General features: G+C 36.8%; 1 protein-coding gene across 3 annotated transcripts; it reads right to left on the reverse strand.

The window, feature by feature from the left end:
* Window positions 1–548: 548 nt before the first annotated feature.
* Window positions 549–16,142, reverse strand: LOC120084249 (uncharacterized). Of its 3 annotated transcripts, XR_016525858.1 has the most exons (11): window positions 15,773–16,136; window positions 15,488–15,660; window positions 14,916–15,074; window positions 14,294–14,443; window positions 13,999–14,142; window positions 12,114–12,270; window positions 11,433–11,605; window positions 2,302–2,363; window positions 1,800–1,855; window positions 1,538–1,640; window positions 549–844 (listed from the first exon to the last, which is right to left on the reverse strand). XR_016525858.1 is itself a non-coding variant. In XM_039040151.2 (10 exons), the coding sequence occupies exons 1-10, from the start codon at window positions 16,020–16,022 to the stop codon at window positions 755–757; spliced, it is 1,455 nt and encodes a 484-aa protein (XP_038896079.1). In that variant the 5' UTR covers window positions 16,023–16,142; the 3' UTR covers window positions 549–754. The 3 variants fall into 3 exon arrangements, 2 of the variants coding, with proteins under 2 accessions (XP_038896079.1, XP_038896084.1); XM_039040151.2 differs by lacking the exon at window positions 2,302–2,363 and having other exon boundaries at window positions 15,773–16,142; XM_039040156.2 differs by lacking the exons at window positions 549–844; window positions 1,538–1,640; window positions 1,800–1,855; window positions 2,302–2,363 and adding an exon at window positions 2,370–2,394.
* Between the last annotated feature and the right edge of the window lie 1,863 nt (window positions 16,143–18,005).

An 18,005-nucleotide genomic window follows, 5' to 3' on the forward strand; every position in this document is an offset into this window, starting at 1 on the left:
AATCATGAGCAAAGCCGCCTTTTGCCGCCCCTCATGCAGCATATGAGCGGATGTTCACTAAAAGTCAGCTGTATTGGCGGATGGATAAGGCCCCTCACTCTGGCATGAGAACAAAGAAAGCCGCACGAGATCCTCATTTTCTTTATTTTGTTTACTACGTTTTTGAAATGTTTTAAGAAACTAAGCCAAGTTTTGAAAACATTTTTTTAATTAAAAAGAAAATTAAAACTTAATTTTGTTTTTAAATTTGGCTAAGAATTCAAGTGTTTAGTAAGAATAGATGAAAATTATAGTAAATAAGTACGAAAATAATTAAAACCAAATAATCATCAAACGACCCAAAGTCTAAAAGTTCCCAAAAAAAAAAAAAAAAAAAAGTGCAATATGATTGTACTGGTTTAAATATAAGATCTTTTCAACTGCAACACCATATTAAATCATCTATGCCATTTTTGCACAATATTTTAAGCAATTCCATACAAAGTTGATTGAGAGAACAAAGAAATTTGTAACTACAAAGCAACTTCAAAAAAGGATGTATAAAGAAATTGTGGCAACTAGAATCTTTACTAACTCTTTGCAAATTGGTTAGATTTTGAATTTGCAAATGAAACTAACTGGTCAGGAGAAAAATACCATTTCTTTCAAAATATAAACACAACAAAGCATAAAAATTCCATTATTTGCATTTTGCAAAGATAAGCACTTGAATGAAAATTAAAAACAACAAACTGAAGATAACCTGCTTGGCCAATTAGATGAAATTCATTCTGTTCGGAATTCTTATTCCTGCTCTCTCCAGCAGCTCCTTGGAAGCTTGTTTTGCCATCAAAATTACATCTTCCTGTCCATTCAAATTTTGGGATAGACATGTTCAATCTCGAGACTACCAAGTAACTTGTGAGAACCCCAATTAGAGATATAGTAGGATTCTTAGTAGACTATTGGTATGATTATTAGAAGGGGCATGTTCATAAATAGCTAGTAAGTTTGTAGAAGAATTTTATGAGATTTCCTGTGGAGAATTTGGGAGAGATTACCCCTCTCGAAATGCTAGGTTATATTGTTGCTTTTTCTTATAATATTATAGCATATTTTCATATTTGAGTGTTCTTGGGTTTTCTTTGTTCTTGAGTGTTCTTGCCTGGAGCAAACTATATTCTACTAATAATCTTGCAATATTTCTAACTAGGCCTCTGATATAATTCTGCATATCAAACTAAATCTATAGCTATTTCTACTTTTTGTTACACGAGCGATTCATGAAACATGAACAACCAAACAAGCTATAATATCCAAAGCTTAATTGTTCAGTTTCAGTTTTCAATGGTCGATTTTTCATCTTATTAAATATTAGTCCTTGACAAGTGAGAATACTGGATTTAAACTTCTGATCTCAAGAGAAAAGATACATGTCAATTACCAATGAGCTATCGTCATTTTAAATCAATTAAAAGCTATATATATATTTGACTCAACTGTATCTGTAATAAAATAGAGCTTGTATTGTTTAAGAACGAAAATTGAAGTGAAGTACCTCATTCACATTAATGATCTTCTTATCTTTCATTATCCACTTGCCATTGCACATTACAGATATCACATTTTCAGTCCTCATACTATAGACAAGGCAGGAAATACTGCAAAAGCAATCAAGCAATGTTATCAGTTTATTTATAGTTCCCGTGCTCAAGCGAGAACGAGAATAAGCACTCTCAACAACAAAACATATCATACAAAGCTAATTAAGATTTAAAAAATGAAACATCTAATTGTTCTTTTAGGAAGGAAATAAATACCTGTCATGGGAAGGAACCATGGACCAAGAAGAAGGATTGATCACAACCATATCCGCCTACCATCAAGTTAGTACAACAAATCATCCTCAAACGTTTGAATATAACAGGTTGCATTAATTGCTCGACCGCTAGAAATGCCAATGGTTTTATTTATCCAATTGAACTCTAAAAAAACGCCTTTTTTTTTCTTTATAACATAATTTTGATATGCCTCGAATTACATTGGTTATTTAGATTCTAACGAGTTTGTACAAGGTCCTGCACAACAATTTATGTCTACATTGTCCTGACTGAGCTGCCATTCTTCTTTTTAAACAACCATAATAGTCTATGGTTTCTATTAACATAAATTTAGGGGGGGAAAGGTGAAGAGACTTAGAGAAATGGGTTCAAATTTGACCACCAATCTAAGATATTAAAGTCTTATGAGTATTCTCACATCAAAATATTAAAGAACTAAATGGCAGATCAATTGAATGAATCAAGGGATGAGTCAGCTAACCTGAAAATTCACAAATATTTAAACATTGTAACAGTCGGTTATCAGCATACCTCTTGCGGCTCCTACAGTTTCATTTAGAAATCAGACCTAGTACTAGAGGAAACAATTTTTTTAGGGTCATCAATGATTAAAACGGAACATTTTGTGCACAACTAATTTATGATTGCAAAATAGAGCTATCAGTCTATCTAATGACCAAAGGCCCAGTAAGTCATTCTGATATGAACCGCTCCAACATCAAATTATTATTTATTAGGGCTAAGTAGCGCCTTTTCGTCGAACGTAGTATTGACAAAGAAGAACAGACGGTTAAAAGACAGCGAATCTTTTTATATATAATATATATTTATATATAGGCCAGCTTAATATCCTTCCTCTTGATCTGAGGTACGAAGAGAAAGATCTCTTTTTCAATCTTATCCTTTTTATGACATTTAAGTTGGGGTAATTTAGTCTTTGTTGTATTAGGATTTTTATTGGGAGACTATTTAACCATTGCTATTAGGTTGTTTCAAGGAGATCACGATGAATTAAGTTTTAGCCTTTGTGCTTGTTTTCAAGGCTAGCTAGAGAACTTAAATTTGCAATTCATTTTGAGTTGCATGCCAAAAACATTCAAATGGGATTGAATATTGATCATCCTTTTTGTGGAGTGTTTGAATCTTGGACTAAGGAACTTGTTCTTTGTCTAAGATATTTGATCGTGAATCTTGGACTAAGGAACTTGTTCTTTGTCTAAGATATTTGATCTTAAGACAATCCGTGTTTAACCCAATCCTTAGAGTTGAAATCATATTGATTTGAGGATTTTAGTGATTGAGAATTCGGGATTCTCATCCAAAAGGGTTTCTAATTCCAATTCTCTGAGGGTTTCATATCATTTGGTATCAGAGCCTAAGCGCTCTAGATCGGATATATCCTGTGTGTATTCTCTTATTGTATTTCAGATTTGGCTTTGCCTTTTTATTTATATTGTGCTGAGAAAAAAAAAATAGTTTGAGATCTTGGTTTAATTGATTTCTATTAAGCTTTGATTTTTTTTATTGAGAAAAGAAGAATTGGAAGATTGTATGTCGGAAGTGAATCTGGGCTGTCGAAAAAAAATGAATAGGTGATTAAACCAAAGAAAAAGAGAATTGAATTGTGTTGAGGGTCTGTGCTGCAGTGGAAGGAAACTATTGACGAGGAAAAAAAAAAGGGAGTAATTCTGTTTGCAGCAGAAAGACTGAAATTGAAATTGAAAGAAAAAAAAGAATTGAAGAATTGCAGCTGCTGCAGGATCGGTGAAAGAAACCAAAAATTGAATCTTCAAATTGGGGATGTCTATTTGAAGATGTCCGCGGCCGATTGATTAAAATTGAAGAAGAAAAAAAGAAAATATATTGGAAAAGTGTGAGTGGAATTGAGAGGGAAAAAGGGAAAAGAAAAGATAAACAAAATTGAGGGAAAAGTGTGTGAGTGGAATTGAGGGGAAAAAAGGAAAAGAAAAGATGAACAAAATTGAGGGAGACCAGCAGAACGTAAAATCAGAATGAAAGGGAAAAGAATTTAGAAGCAGGCATGTGAAGCAAGCATGTTAATTAAGTAGCTGAATTTTCATGAATCATAAGCCACTGAAATTCGTATGTCATGTATACACAAAGACGAGCTTTGAGGAATCGTGTTGATTAAAACAGGCTTCCATTGTTTTCTGGAAGTAATTTCAATCCGGATGAGTATCTTCTTTGGGTGAAGGAAATTAATGTCATATTTGATGACTACTACTATAGTGAAAAGGAAAAGGTAAAGTTGATGGTTTCTACCTGTCGAAAAACAGATTGTAACCCTAGGGATATTTTAGTAATTGTATGTACCCTAGGGCTTCTCACTAGTCTATTTATTTGGTCTATTCTCTTGTACTTTGTGTATCAGAATTAATAATAAAAAAACAGTCTCTATCGTGGTTTTTTCTCCCAGTTTTAGGGTTTTCCACATAAATCTTGTGTTCCTTTCTTCCTCTTTTTTCAACATGGTATCAGAGCATGATGACGAAACCCTAGTCATCATTGATGAAAATAGACCAGATTCTCCATCAGCAACCTCCATTGGAACTAGTCGGGAAGCCGATATCACCAAAGCCATTCGGGAAGCCATGGAACAATACCTCCAAGCCGCGTTGCCAAAAATCATCCAATCCGTTTCAGACCCTAACCCTAATCGGCCCAGTTCCAGCTGTCCATCCCTAGCCGAACCGGAAATCGTCCAGCCGCGTGACCCTAGCGTTTTCCAGCCGCTTCCCAATCGCCGCGGATGTACCAGCCGCGCAACCCTAACGCTTTCCAACCACTCGACCACTCCTTACCGTCGCGGATGTTCCAGACGCTCGAGCCCAATGTTTTCCAACCGCTCGACCACTCCCAACCACCGCGATTCCAGCCGCACGGCTCCAGCTACACCTCATCGTCGGTCGACCTAACTGGTGCGACAAGCCAGCCTAAGCAGATCCCGCCGGTCGCAACTTCACATCCTCTTCCAGCCGGCTGCTGTGGTTGAGCAGAATCAATAGCCGGTGCGACTTCTCATCAGTGGCCTGCTTCGATGGTGCCGGCGGTCGAATCTGCACATCAGCTTTGCCAGGGGTCTACAAGTGATCTCCAACGGCGTTTTGCCCATCTACAACAACAACTTGCAGATTTCGGAACGGTTCTTGGGACTAACTCTCAACCAAATGTCTCGGCCAACATAACAGTATACTCTGAAAACCCAGTAAATTTTTTCCCTATTTTACCCACTACAAATATCCTGTCTAGATCCATGGGAAATTCTACAGGGTTTATTACTGGAGAGAAATTGAATGGTCAGAACTACTTTTCCTGGTCTCAATCCATATATGTTTGGATACTTGACTGGAGAGATACCTAAGCCCGTTCAAGGAGACCCTCAAGAGCAGATCTGGAAAGGAGAAGACTCGTTGTTGAGATCTGTTCTGATTAACAGTATGAAACCTCAGATTGGCAGACCGATGCTCTATGCTGCAACTGCCAAGGATATTTGGGATGTTGTTCAACAACTTAATTCATAGAGGCAGAATGCATCCTGGCTCTATACGTTACGAAAACAGGCACATGAATGTAAGCAAGGCACTATAGACGTAACGTCCTATTTTAATAAAATGACTCTTTTGTGGCAGGAGATGGATCTTTGTAGGAAGACAATCTGGAAATGTGCTCATGACGGAGCACAGTATGCAAAAATTGAAGAAGCAGATCATGTCTATGACTTCCTGGCCGGTCTAAATTCGAAGTTTGATGCCGTTCAGAGTCGGATTCTGGGGCAACGCCCTAATTAAGTCCTCAAGTACTGATGGCGATAAAAGGCCCACTCTTGTCTGTGAGCATTGTAAAAAGTCGTGGCATACAAAGGACAAGTGTTGAAAGCTCCATGGACGGTCCCCAATCAATAAGCGTCGCCAGTCACATGACAAATCAACATCTGGACATGCCCTTATGAGTGACTCGGTAAATGAGAATCCTCAGCAACCCTTAGTAGATAGTACGACCAGCCTGAGTACAATTGGAGTCAGTGTCATTGCCCAGTCAGGTAATATCCAGTCTTTTGGTCTTATTAGTATTAACGGGAAAAAAGCTTGGATTGTTGACTTAGGGGCGACAGATCATCTTACTGGTACCTCTGATTAGATCCTCTCATATTGTCCAAGTGCCGGTAACGAACGAATTAGGATTGCAGATGGGTCGTTCACACCAGTTGCAGGAAAGGGGCATTTAACTCTATTTGAAGGTTTGGTTTTGCAAGATGCTTTGCATGTTCCTAAAATTTCATATAATTTGTTATCCATCAGTAAGATTACAAGAGATCTGAATTGTCAGGCAGTTTTTTCACCCGACTCTATTTTATTTCAGGATCTGAGCTTGGGGACGATGATTGGCACTGCCCGGTATGATAGGGGACTCTACTTCCTGACGGATGATGCTTCCTCTAAGAATGATTATAAGACTAGCCTGGTCTCTTTAAATTTTTCTAATTCTGAGAATGATTTTTTGCTATGGCATTACCGCTTAGGACATCCAAACTTTCAATACATGAAATTCTTATTTCCGCACTTATTTCGTAATATTAATATGTCTTTTTTAAATTGTGATGTGTGTATTCGTGCCAAACAGAGTCGTGTCTCCTTCCATTCCCAGTCCTATAAACCATCCAAACCCTTTAGTCCACAATGATGTTTGGGGTCCCTCACCAACCATTACCTCCACAGGGAAATGTTGGTTTGTCACCTTTATAGATGATCACACTCGCTTACTTGGGTATTTCTTCTCACTGATAAGTCCGAAGTGTTATCTGTATTCCAGCAATTCTATGCCACTGTGGAAACCCAGTTTAGTGCCAGGATTGGTATTTTGAGAAGTGACAATAGGCGGGAATTCTTTAACACTTCCTTCCAGGAGTTCCTTGCATCAAAAGGGATTATCCACCAAAGTTCGTGTGCCTACACTCCCCAACAAAACGGGGTAGCTGAAAGAAAAAATCGTCATTTAGTGAAAATTGCCAGGTCCTTGATGCTATCTACATCACTCCCGTCTTACCTATGGGGTGATGTCATCCTTACTGCTGCTCACTTAATCAACCGAATGCCTTCCCGAGTCCTCAACTTTCAAAACCCATTAGACTGTTTGAAAGAGTCCTACCCCACTACTCGTTTAGTCTCCGATGTACCACTTCGAGTTTTTGGCTGTGTTGCTTTTGTTCACTCCCATGGTCCAAACTGTACGAAATTCACCCCCCATGCTAAAAAATGCGTCTTTGTTGGGTATCCACTTTATCAGTATGGTTATAAATGTTACCACCTATCCTCTCGCAAATATTTTGTTTCCATGGATATCACCTTCCTTGAGAATCAGCCCTTCTTCCCTGTTAGCCATCTTCAGAAGGGGACATCTAGTGAAGAGACTAACTGGTCCACTTATATAGTTCCCTTGGAGTCATCTCCCATTCCCGAACATGTCAGTCCTATCCTCCCTACCAATCAAGTCCCATGGATAACATACTATAGGAAGAATCTCAGGAAGGAAGCAGCGTCACCTATTGCATCTCCGGCTCCGGTCCATGAGTCAAACCCGACATCAGGTACGTGTATTCTTGAAATTAATGAGATTGATACTTGTACTGAGACTAATGAATGCAGAGAGGAAAAAGGGGGAAAAGGTGCTGACAGCACTACTATAGCATATGGGAAGACTACGGAAAATAATGATTCAGACATAACTTTAGAAAATGTGAGTGTACTAGAGATAATGGTGAAAAGGTGATGTCTGAAGATGAAACCCAGGCAGAGGAGACTAGGGATCACAGTGGAAATTCTGACAAACTGAAGGAGCATGATGCTTCTCTTGATCTTCCAATAGCCCTGAGGAAAGGTATTCGGTCATGTACAAGGTACCCTATGCATAGTTACATGACCTACAGTAACCTGTCATCTGAATTTAGGGCGTTTACCACCAGTTTAGATACAGGGGTGATACCGAGTAACATACAGGAAGCAATGGGAACTGAAGTTTGGAAGGCTACTGTTATGGAGGAGATGAGGGCTGTTGAGAAAAATGGAACATGAGACCAGGTGATCCTACCCAAAGGACACAAGACAGTAGGATGCAAATGGTTTTTCACTATAAAGTACAAGTCGGACGGGACTGTTGATCGGTACAAGGCCAGGCTAGTTGCCAAAGGGTTTACCCAAACCTTTAGGGTAGATTACCCGAGACATTCTCTCCCATGGCTAAACTCAATACTATCCGAGTTTTGCTATCAGTTGCAGTTAACAAAGATTGGCCTCTGCATCAACTGGATGTAAAGAATGCTTTTCTCAATGGAGAACTTGAGGAGGAAGTCTACATGAATCCTCCCCCCGAATTTGAAGATCAGTTCAAACAACGAGTCTACTGGCTGAGAAAGTCGCTATATGGGTTGAAACAGTCTCCAAGAGCCTGGTTTGACAGATTTGCCACCTTTATCAAAGGACAAGGGTATACCCAAGGGCACTCAGATCACACACTATTTATAAAGAAGTCAACTTCAGGGAAGGTTGCCGTTCTCATTGTGTATGTTGACGATATTGTGCTCTCCGGTGATGACAATGATGAAATTGTGAAACTCAAAGCAAAGATGACCAAAGAGTTTGAAATTAAAGACCTTGGGAAGTTAAGATACTTTCTCAGAATGGAAGTAGCCCGGTCAAGGGACGAAATCTTAGTGTCCCAATGGAAATACACGATTGATCTTTTAACGAAAACAGGAATGATAAGGTGCAAACCTACTGACATCCCAGTTGAATATAATTCAAAGCTCAGCAATACCAGTAATAGTGTCCCGGTCAATAAAGAAAGGTATCAGCGGTTAGTTGGGAAATTGATATACTTATCTCATACGAGACTTGATATTTCATATGCAGTGAGTGATGTCAGTCAGTTTATGCAGACTCCTTGTGAGGAACACATGACAGCAGTTGAACGCATCCTACGATATCTGAAAGGTACACCAGGTAAGGGGTTAATGTTCAAGAAGTCTGATAAACGCTGCATTGAAGCCTACACTGATTCTGATTGGGCAGGGTCTGTTGTTGATAGAAAATCAACATCAGAGTATTGCACATTTGTTTGGGGTAATCTAGTGACCTGGAGGAGCAAAAAACAGAGAGTTGTGGCCAGAAGTAGTGCAGAAGCTGAGTATCGTGCCATAAGTTTAGGGATATGTGAAGAAATCTGGTTGATGAAAATGTTGTCAAATCTTCATCAAGACAATGAGCCCCCAATGAAACTATTTTGTGATAATAAGGCAGCAACAAGTATTGCAAATAATCCTATTCAACATGACAGAATAAAACACGTTAAGATCGACCGGCACTTCATCAAGGAAAGACTTGACAACGGAAGTATATGCATTCCTTATGTTCCCTCAAATCAACAAATTGCAGATGTGCTCACAAAAGGGTTACTGAGACAGCTTTGATTACTGTGTCAGCAAGTTGGGCCTTATTGATATTTACGCCCCAACTTGAGGGGAAGTGTCGAAAAATAGCTTGTAACCCTAGAGGTATTTTAGTAATTGTATGTACCCTAGGGCTTCCCACTAGTCTATTTATTTGGCCTATTATCTTGTACTTTGTGTATCAGAATTAATAATAAAAAACAGTCTCTATCGTGGTTTTTTCTCCCTATTTTAGGGTTTTCCACGTAAATCTTGTGTTCCTTTCTTCCTCTTTTTTCAACACTACATTTGAGAATTATGCATTAAGATGGTGGAATTATTTATTGTTGAAAAGGAGAAGTGGAAATAATGCAATACCCTCATGGAAAGAAATCAAGCTTCTTATAAGGAAGCGCTTTGTTTCTAAGTATTTTCACAAATTGCAAACTTTGAAGCAAGGGAGCAAGTGTAAACACTTACTATGAGGAGATATTATTAATTGAGGAGGTTAACATATTTGAGGATGAAGAAGCTACCATGGATCGATTCTACCAAGGACTTAATGAGGAGATTGTCGATATGCTTGCCGATCGAGAAGAAATTCGACCTTGTGAGAATTTGGAAGAGATGGTGCACATCGCCATCAAGATAGAAAAACAACTCCAAAGGAGATTTTCAAGGTACACTAACTCTAAATCTACTACTAATACCAACAAGTTAATGGAAAAGGTTAGTTTATCTACTATATCTGAGCATTTTGATAAGGTAGGAAGTAAAAAAGAGAAACTTGATAATGTTGTGTCTATGCACGATCATGATGTTTTGTCTAGTAGATCATTAGATTGCAATGACTCACATGACTGGAATCTTGAAACTATTGTTGAACCACTTATTTCTAGAGAGGCATGTGACAGTGATAGTGGAGTAGAGAAAGTAGATGGTAGTGAACTTGAAACTAGCATACTTTGTGCTAACATTGCTATTTCATTAGAGTCCAAAGTAACTTTTGATCCTATTGTTGTATCATTGCTTCCAAGAGAAGTAAAACTTAGTAAAACTTGATGTTTGTGAGTTGGAAAACAAAAGGCATGAGACGGAGACAAAAGCAATAGAAATGTATGTTGAAGAAAAGCATGTGAGTAATACTCAGTCTATAGACAAAAATGAGAGTTTAGAAATTTGTGAGGTTAACAAAAGCGTTTGTTTTCTGATAGACGAACTTTCATCAAGTTTGCCTAGTTTATCCTTTGAGGTTTTGCAAGATGTTAAAGCTTTGACTATGAAGCAAAGTTCAATGATAGTGCCTAGTTCTTTTGATGATCACAATTGGAATGAGCATTGGAAGGACCGATGTTCTTTCCAAAATAGACGAAATTGAAGACGGAATCAACCTTTGACATCTCATGACTACAAGGTTGCTTTACAAGGGAGACCATCCAAAAGGAGTGCTAGGAAATTAACATCATCTTCTTCCCATGACTTCAAAACTGCTTTACAAGGCTTTGACTTGAATTTGAGGACGAATCCTTCAAAAGGAGTGGATGATATGAACCACTCAAACATCAAATTATTATTTATATTTTATTTAATAATTTTGATGTAATTTTAGCACTTTCAATTTTATCCTTTTTATGACATTAAAGTAGGGGTAATTTAGTCTTTTTATGTTGTATTAGGGTTTTTATTGGGAGGTTATTTAAGCCTTGCTATTAGGTTGTTTTAAAGAGACCACGATGAATTAAGTTTTCGCCTTTGTACTTGTTTTCAAGGTTAGCCAGAGAGCTTGAATTTGCAATTCATTTGAGTTGTATGCCAAGAACATTCAAGTGGGATTGATCATCCTTCTTGTAGAATGTTCGAATCTTGGACTAGGAAACTTGTTCTTTATCTAAGATATTTGATCTTAAGGCAATCCGTGTTTAACTCAGTCCTTAGGGTTGAATTCATATTGATCTGCGGGTTTTAGTGATGGAGAATCAGGGGTTCTCATCCAAAAAGATTTCTAATTCCAATTCGCTAAGGATTTCGTATCATGTTCGGTCAAGGTCTGAAACCATCATGATGGAGCAATGTCCACCCTAGTTTCTACCTAAATAACACAGAACAAAAGAAGTAAAAACTGAATGGAAACTGAAAGAAGGCCAGTAAATACAAGGCCAAAAAAACATTACCTTCTTCCCAACTTCAAGTGATCCTATTTCATTCTCCCAAAGTACTGATTTTGCGCCATTTATTGTCGCCATTTGTAGGACTACTTCAGCAGGAAGAACAGAGGGATTGGTTGTTCCATTTGCATAGACTTCCCGGCCTTTATTAATCAGCGATGCAAGGTACATCTCATCAACTGCAAAATATTTAGACATTACATTCTCAACAACCATTGTAATAATATGCATGGTGCCATGCTAAAATTTTCTCCATGAAGAGTCTATAAACTCGAGGTTACTGTGTTATGATCAATGTTTACATCTTTACAATGTTACATTCAACTCTGGGGTAAGACATTAATGCCAATAGACCCAAAATATGTACTCAATAAAGTCTATATGACAGCCAATATAAAAGGTTCCATTGATCAGCATGTGAGGGTGTGCCAAATTGATCCTTAAAAATGAGGTGCTCAGAAGAGGATGTGTCAGTTCAAAGTAAAATGCAGATATAGTATTATATGATTTGATGAAAAATTATTTTGTGGCCACCAATGTGTATGGTTAAAAAATGCAGGCTTTTAATCTCTCTCATACTCCAACAATATAAAAATCATCGACCACATTGTTTTAGCCCCTTAAATAATTTCTGTAAAACACATGAAATAGTGTTCAATTTCTTAGAATTTCCGGACTGAAACAAACCTATGCTCATTCTATTATTTGACGGTGCTCCATCTGTTCCAATGGAAACACAAATACCAGCATCAAGCATCTCTCTGATAGGTGCAAATCCAAGCATTCTCATTGCCGAAGCTGGACAGTGGGATACTTTGACCCCATTCCTTGAAAGAAAACTAATCTGACAAGATATCAATAATAGTTGTATTATACAAGGAATTTGTGAAAAACATGGACACACAAAAGTATTTATCAATCCGAAAGCACATTCTTGAATGGAACAGATAGCAAGAAACAGTGCCCAAAAATTCAAATTTACTCCAAAATGCCAAAATGATGATTTGATATATAAGAATAAAATATGTGTGTTCAACAGTTGTACTGATTCAAGTCTGTATACATTTCAAGCAACTGCCTAACTAGCGTGAATCTTTGAATAGAATCCATCAACATGTTCAGCTTCATAGTGGCAATAGACATTGCTACGGGATAGCCACCTCAGTTGTCCAAGAAGCACCAAAGCTCTACCAGGTAAGAAATTAGGAAGATAAGAATGTGAAGCCTGGGTGATCCTATATATCTAGTAGCTTTGCCCAAGTGATTTGAGAAGCTGTACTCTCTACCCATAGCTTGACCTAGGTGAGATTAGAAAGCCACCGTCCCAGGGGGATTGTAGGTAGTTCAACCGACAGAGACTAAAAGCCACCTTGCCCCAGAGTGAGACTAGGAAGCAACATAGCCTTGGTAGACCAGAAGGCAACCTAGCCTAAGTCGCAGCTGAAAAAGGGAGACCAGGAAGCTCCCTAGCTAGGTTAGTCCCAACTGATAACCATGACTGAGGTGAGACCTGAAATTGGCCCACGAGGTCTAATAGGGCACAAAGAAGGTCACATTAGACATCCTTTAACCACTTTGTGGCATTAGCCATATTTGATGTGACTAGTGCATCTCATTACATCCACCCTGGTTGTAGCTACAGTGGGGCATCACATCCATTCAAAAGCCTGCAAAGTTTCCTATGTTGTCCTAGCAAGCGTCAACTTAGACTATGCTTAATGAACGACACCTTGGCAGGCTAAACACCATCAAGTTGCATCTGTCAAAGGTTGTGATTGGTATGCATTTTGTTACCATACTTGCAATGCACCTATGACTAGAAGTAATCAAGGCATCCTCTCTAGTCTCTACTTTATCCAAACTATATCAAACCCAAAACTTGTACTAACTTAAACATTGGAGGGCATTTAGCATACATCACGCCGATGTTCATACTAACTTAAGATTCAACCATACTCGCTTCTTAAGCGTTGCCACTGCAAACCATGTTAGACATGCACTTGATCAGTTTGGTCAACTGTTCGACTGAAACCATGCAACAACAAACTCTATAGCACAAGTGTCAAAAGAATCTACAACTTTTGAATTGGAGTATGTTCCTCTGTAGCTAGATGTGGGTTCCTTTTGGGGGACTAGTTCTTTGATGCCCTTGTATGTCTTTTCATTCTTCATAACGAAACATTGGTTTCTCATAAATAATTTTTTTTAAAAATGAAAATGAAAGAAGAAGAAGAAGAAGAAGAAGAACCTACAGCTTAGCTGTCAAGTATGGCTTCAAAAAATTACTAAATCCTTGTTTGGCTTCCAAAAATTACAAAGAATTTTAATGGTCTTGAACAATGCAGTACAAGATATATGTTAATAATTGAAAGATCTAGCAAGCAATATATAAAACAAAATCTTCCAAGCCATAATAAAATGTAGGGAGGTTTTGCCGACCTTTCTTCTTCCATTCAGCTTATAAAAGCTGACTTTATAAATATTTTTGCAGAAGATGAAAAAATTTCGAGAAATAACAAACTATGCAGACTTTCTGAGAAGTCAGAGCACATGGAAACGTATAACTGCTCACCTCATTGTCATTAACCCAAACAGTATGTGCAGAAAGTAAATTGTTTCGCAGAAACTGTATTTCCTCCAGGTAAGTAACTGTTCCATGATCAACTTTTCGTTCATTCATCACTTTCAGGTTCTCATAGGCTATCTCTGCAACATGCTAAAATGCACATAACAAATAAAGTCAAACTCAACAACTGATTGGCAGCTTTAGCCCCATTGATAGGACATACAACTAAATACAATTGGAACTCAATAAAATTTGAACAATTTCAAGACTGCAAAAGCATAGGCAAAGAAGATAGAAGCACCATGTGGATCCCAGTTTCTAGTTCTAATGCATTATCCCTTGTTTCAATCAATAGACGTTCTGTTGCATTCATAATTTGTCTGATACCAAACCATACTCTGATGCGCCCATCTGCCGTGTTGTGGTACTTCTTGTAAAGCTCTTTTTGAGACTGCCCTTGAAAAAAGTAGATTAAGAAATTGTTAAATATGGTTTTTCTAATTAAACGGAAACAAATTTAACTTGGTTATTTAGAAGGATAAGGAGCAAATCACTTCGCGAAACCAAAAAACAAACAAGTGGCTTAACCTTCTGACTATGAACATCAAAAACATAACCAAAAATTTTATCAAAGTAATTATTCAAAATTTTGTCTTGCTTTCATCTTCCAAGTTCCAAGATAACCTCTGGAGTAACGTTTTGGTTAATCTTCAACCAGCACTTTAGTCTAGGATAACATCTAATCATTTAATCTGTTATCTACACAAAAGTTCTCTAACAGCTGGAGGACGAAAGCATCACTAGTGTCGAAGTTTAAATTAAATACTAGCTCTACATTGCTATTCATATGAGTGAACTTTATTGTTGTTAAAAAGAAGTAAAAGAGAGAGGATCATTGATATATAAAGTTAAACAAGATAAACCTGAATGCAATCATCAGTAGTTATATCAGCCCAAGGAGCTGGCAATCCTTCCCCACAGTCCATTATTGACTGAGTTAAGCACGCCCGTAAACCCAACAACTCTACAGCTTTAGCCATTCCAGATACATATTGCCCCCCTGCCTCAGCAAAGCATGTTACCTGAACAGATATATCAAGTTAAATTGTAAGTTTCATCCCTGAAAGTGTTCTACGTATTTAGTTCCTGATTGTCTAAAAGTTCCTAAAAGGTGTATGAGCAATTTAAGTGTTGTATCATTCACATATTTTAGAAAAATTCTATTAAGCTCCTAAACTTTTAATTTTGTGTCTAACAAACCCCTCCAATAACTCTGTAAGTTTAATGTGAACTTACAATTAATAAGGACCTATTATACACATAATTAAAGGTTCAAGGACTTAATAATTACTTTCTAAAGTAGATGATTCCATAGATACGTTTCTGAAAGCAGAGAACTAAAGCAAACACATAATTTAACCTATACATGACCTTCGTCAATTACAGCGAAAAAGAAGAAGGAAAAAGAACTCGAAGTAGAAATGCAGATACTCACACCCGAGTGAATGAGTTCAATACCACAAAGCAAAGTGGAAATGTAGGAATCTTCCTCGGTCATGTTGGATTCGTAGGGCCATATACGATGATGCAACCAAGTCATCAAATCCACATCGTCGGCAATGCTCCTCGCAAGCTGCTGAGAAGTGTGGACATGCGTGTTAATAAACCCTGTGTTTTGAAGGCCGATCAAGATCTCAGACAACAACGATAAACTCAAAAAACCATTCAGAAAATTGAAAAAGTTGAACTAACTCGAAGATTGAAAGAAAAAGAGAGAGACCGGGGAGCAAGATTTGAGAATGAAGGTCAATAATGTGGTGAGCAGAAGCAGAGAATTGGTGGAGAATATCGGAAGAGCGGCCGATGGCCTTGATTTTGTCACCGGAGATCGCAATTCCGCCGTTCCGGAAGACTCGGCTCTCGGAATCCATGGTGATGATGAGAGCGTTGTGGAGAACAATAAGAGAGTTGAAGATGGGATTGCTCTTCGACTCCATAGCTTCTTCACTCTGCCGTCTGCAAGCTTCCATTTAGTGTAAATTCAAGTGAATATGTGTCAACTTTCTCAAAACTATTTGCCGATAAAATTATTTTCGGTTTCCTAATCTAAACTGCCTAAGTTCTGAAAACAACTAGGTTTCTTCAAATTTGTTTAGAAATTTAGTATATGTCATTTTATAAAATCAAATCAATTTTTTAAAAATAAAACATTTATTACGTAATATATTATAAATTATGTTAAAATTTTAAATGTCGTCCCTATAATTAGAATAAAGTTAAAAATTGGTCTATATAGTTTTAAATTTTACATTTTAGTTCCTATAATTTGTAGAACTTTACATATAGTCTCTATGATTTATTAAATCATTTTAAACCATAAATAAAGACTATTTATGAAACTTTTATCAAATCATAGGAGGTAAATTCAAATTAATCAAAAAAACTTAAATTTTACCTTCTACTAAATTATATGGACAAAAATTTTAATTTATCCTAAAAATTATATATTATTAAAAAATATATTTTTACGATTTTTTAACATAAAATATGTTCATAAATAAATTAATAATAGCTTATTGTCAATTAATATTTAGTGGGTAAGTACAATTAGTTTGTAATTATTTAAATTAGAATTCAATTTCTAAATTCTGCTATTAAACACATATTCAAAAACATGAAATACAACTTTGTTTTCATTTAATTCCTTGTTTTCATATTTTCTACCAAACATATCCCATTAAACTCTATGTTTTTTAATAAAGATCTCTTCTATAAAAATTATTATTTTTATACTCATTGATGATGAAATTGTTGAAGATAATTGATTAATGGGAAAATTACACAAATACTCTATATTAAGGAGTTTGTTGCAATTACATCTTTAAACTTTAAATTTGGTTTCTTAGAAGATTTGGTTGGATTTTTAATTTTGGCTAACTTGAAGCTGCTACGATTGCAACCACCCTCTACCACTCCAAGATTGTCGTCGGTGACCGGTGAAAGCTCCCCTACGCAATAAACATTTTTCTTCCTTTTTCTTAGATTTGTGCCCATATTTAATAGAACATCAAATAATATAAGGGTCTGATTACAACATTTATTAAACCACATCGAATTTATTAATCAAATTTAAAATTTAAGGGTCTAATTGCAGCAAACTCCATAATACATGGATAGTTTGTGCAATTTTTCTTTGATTGAAAGACCACCGTCATATTTGGCTCACTTTTTAAAACTTGATAATTTTGACCTTGCTTACATCACTATCAAGCAATTCTACAAAATTACCCTTAAGTTTTTTTCTTCCCCCTCTCCTCCTCCTTCTTCCTTAGATTTTTTTTTTTTTCCTTCTTCTCTTTTCAGTGGAATTGGTGCTTTTCTTCTCTAATGAGACCACGCGACTAGTTTCGACGAGACCATACGACCAACCTCGGCCGACTTCTTCTTCTTCTTCTCTCTCTCTTTTCAGTTTATGTTGTAGAGCGAGGCCAATCGCCAAAGAGGGATCTGGGAGAGAGAAAAGGGAGTGAGAAAGCTCAATTCGCATACGGAAGGTTTCGTTTTGATCATTTTACCAAAATTTGATGTCAGCAAAGGGTCAAAAACGTTATTTCCAAAAAGCAAGACAAATTTTTTTCCCCTTAAATTTGGGTCATCCATCTAGCAAACCTAAAAACCAAATGGTTATCAAACGTGTGGATAACAAAACATCAAAAGTAATGAGTCTGCTTATAAGCTTAGTTTATAAAAACAAAAAACTAAGGTCTCGTTTGGTGACCATTTTGTTTTTTGTTTCTGTTTTTACAAATTAAGTCTATATCTTCTATATTTCTTACCATGATTTACATCATTCTTACATACAGTGGTTGAATCATTAGCCAAATTCTAAAAACAAAAACAACTTTATAAAAGTTAATTTTTTTAGTTCTCAAAATGTGGCTTGATTTTTTAAACCATTGGTGAAAAGTATATAACAAAGAATAGAATTGGGAGGTGAAAGTAGTGTCTATAGT

The sequence above is a fragment of the Benincasa hispida genome, chromosome 1 (genome assembly GCF_027475165.1).
Source record: "Benincasa hispida cultivar pf3 chromosome 1, pf3_genome.v1.1, whole genome shotgun sequence".
NCBI lineage: Eukaryota > Viridiplantae > Streptophyta > Magnoliopsida > Cucurbitales > Cucurbitaceae > Benincasa > Benincasa hispida.

Coding starts and splice junctions, on each gene's coding strand:
- LOC120084249 (XM_039040151.2), bottom strand. CDS start 16,022: ATGGAAGCTTGCAGACGGCAGAGTGAAGAAGCTATGGAGTCGAAGAGC. Junction 14,444..14,915: donor CTACTGATGATTGCATTCAG/GTTTATCTTGTT, acceptor TTTCAAGGGCAG/TCTCAAAAAGAGCTTTACAA. Junction 12,271..13,998: donor TTTGGGTTAATGACAATGAG/GTGAGCAGTTAT, acceptor ATATCTTGTCAG/ATTAGTTTTCTTTCAAGGAA.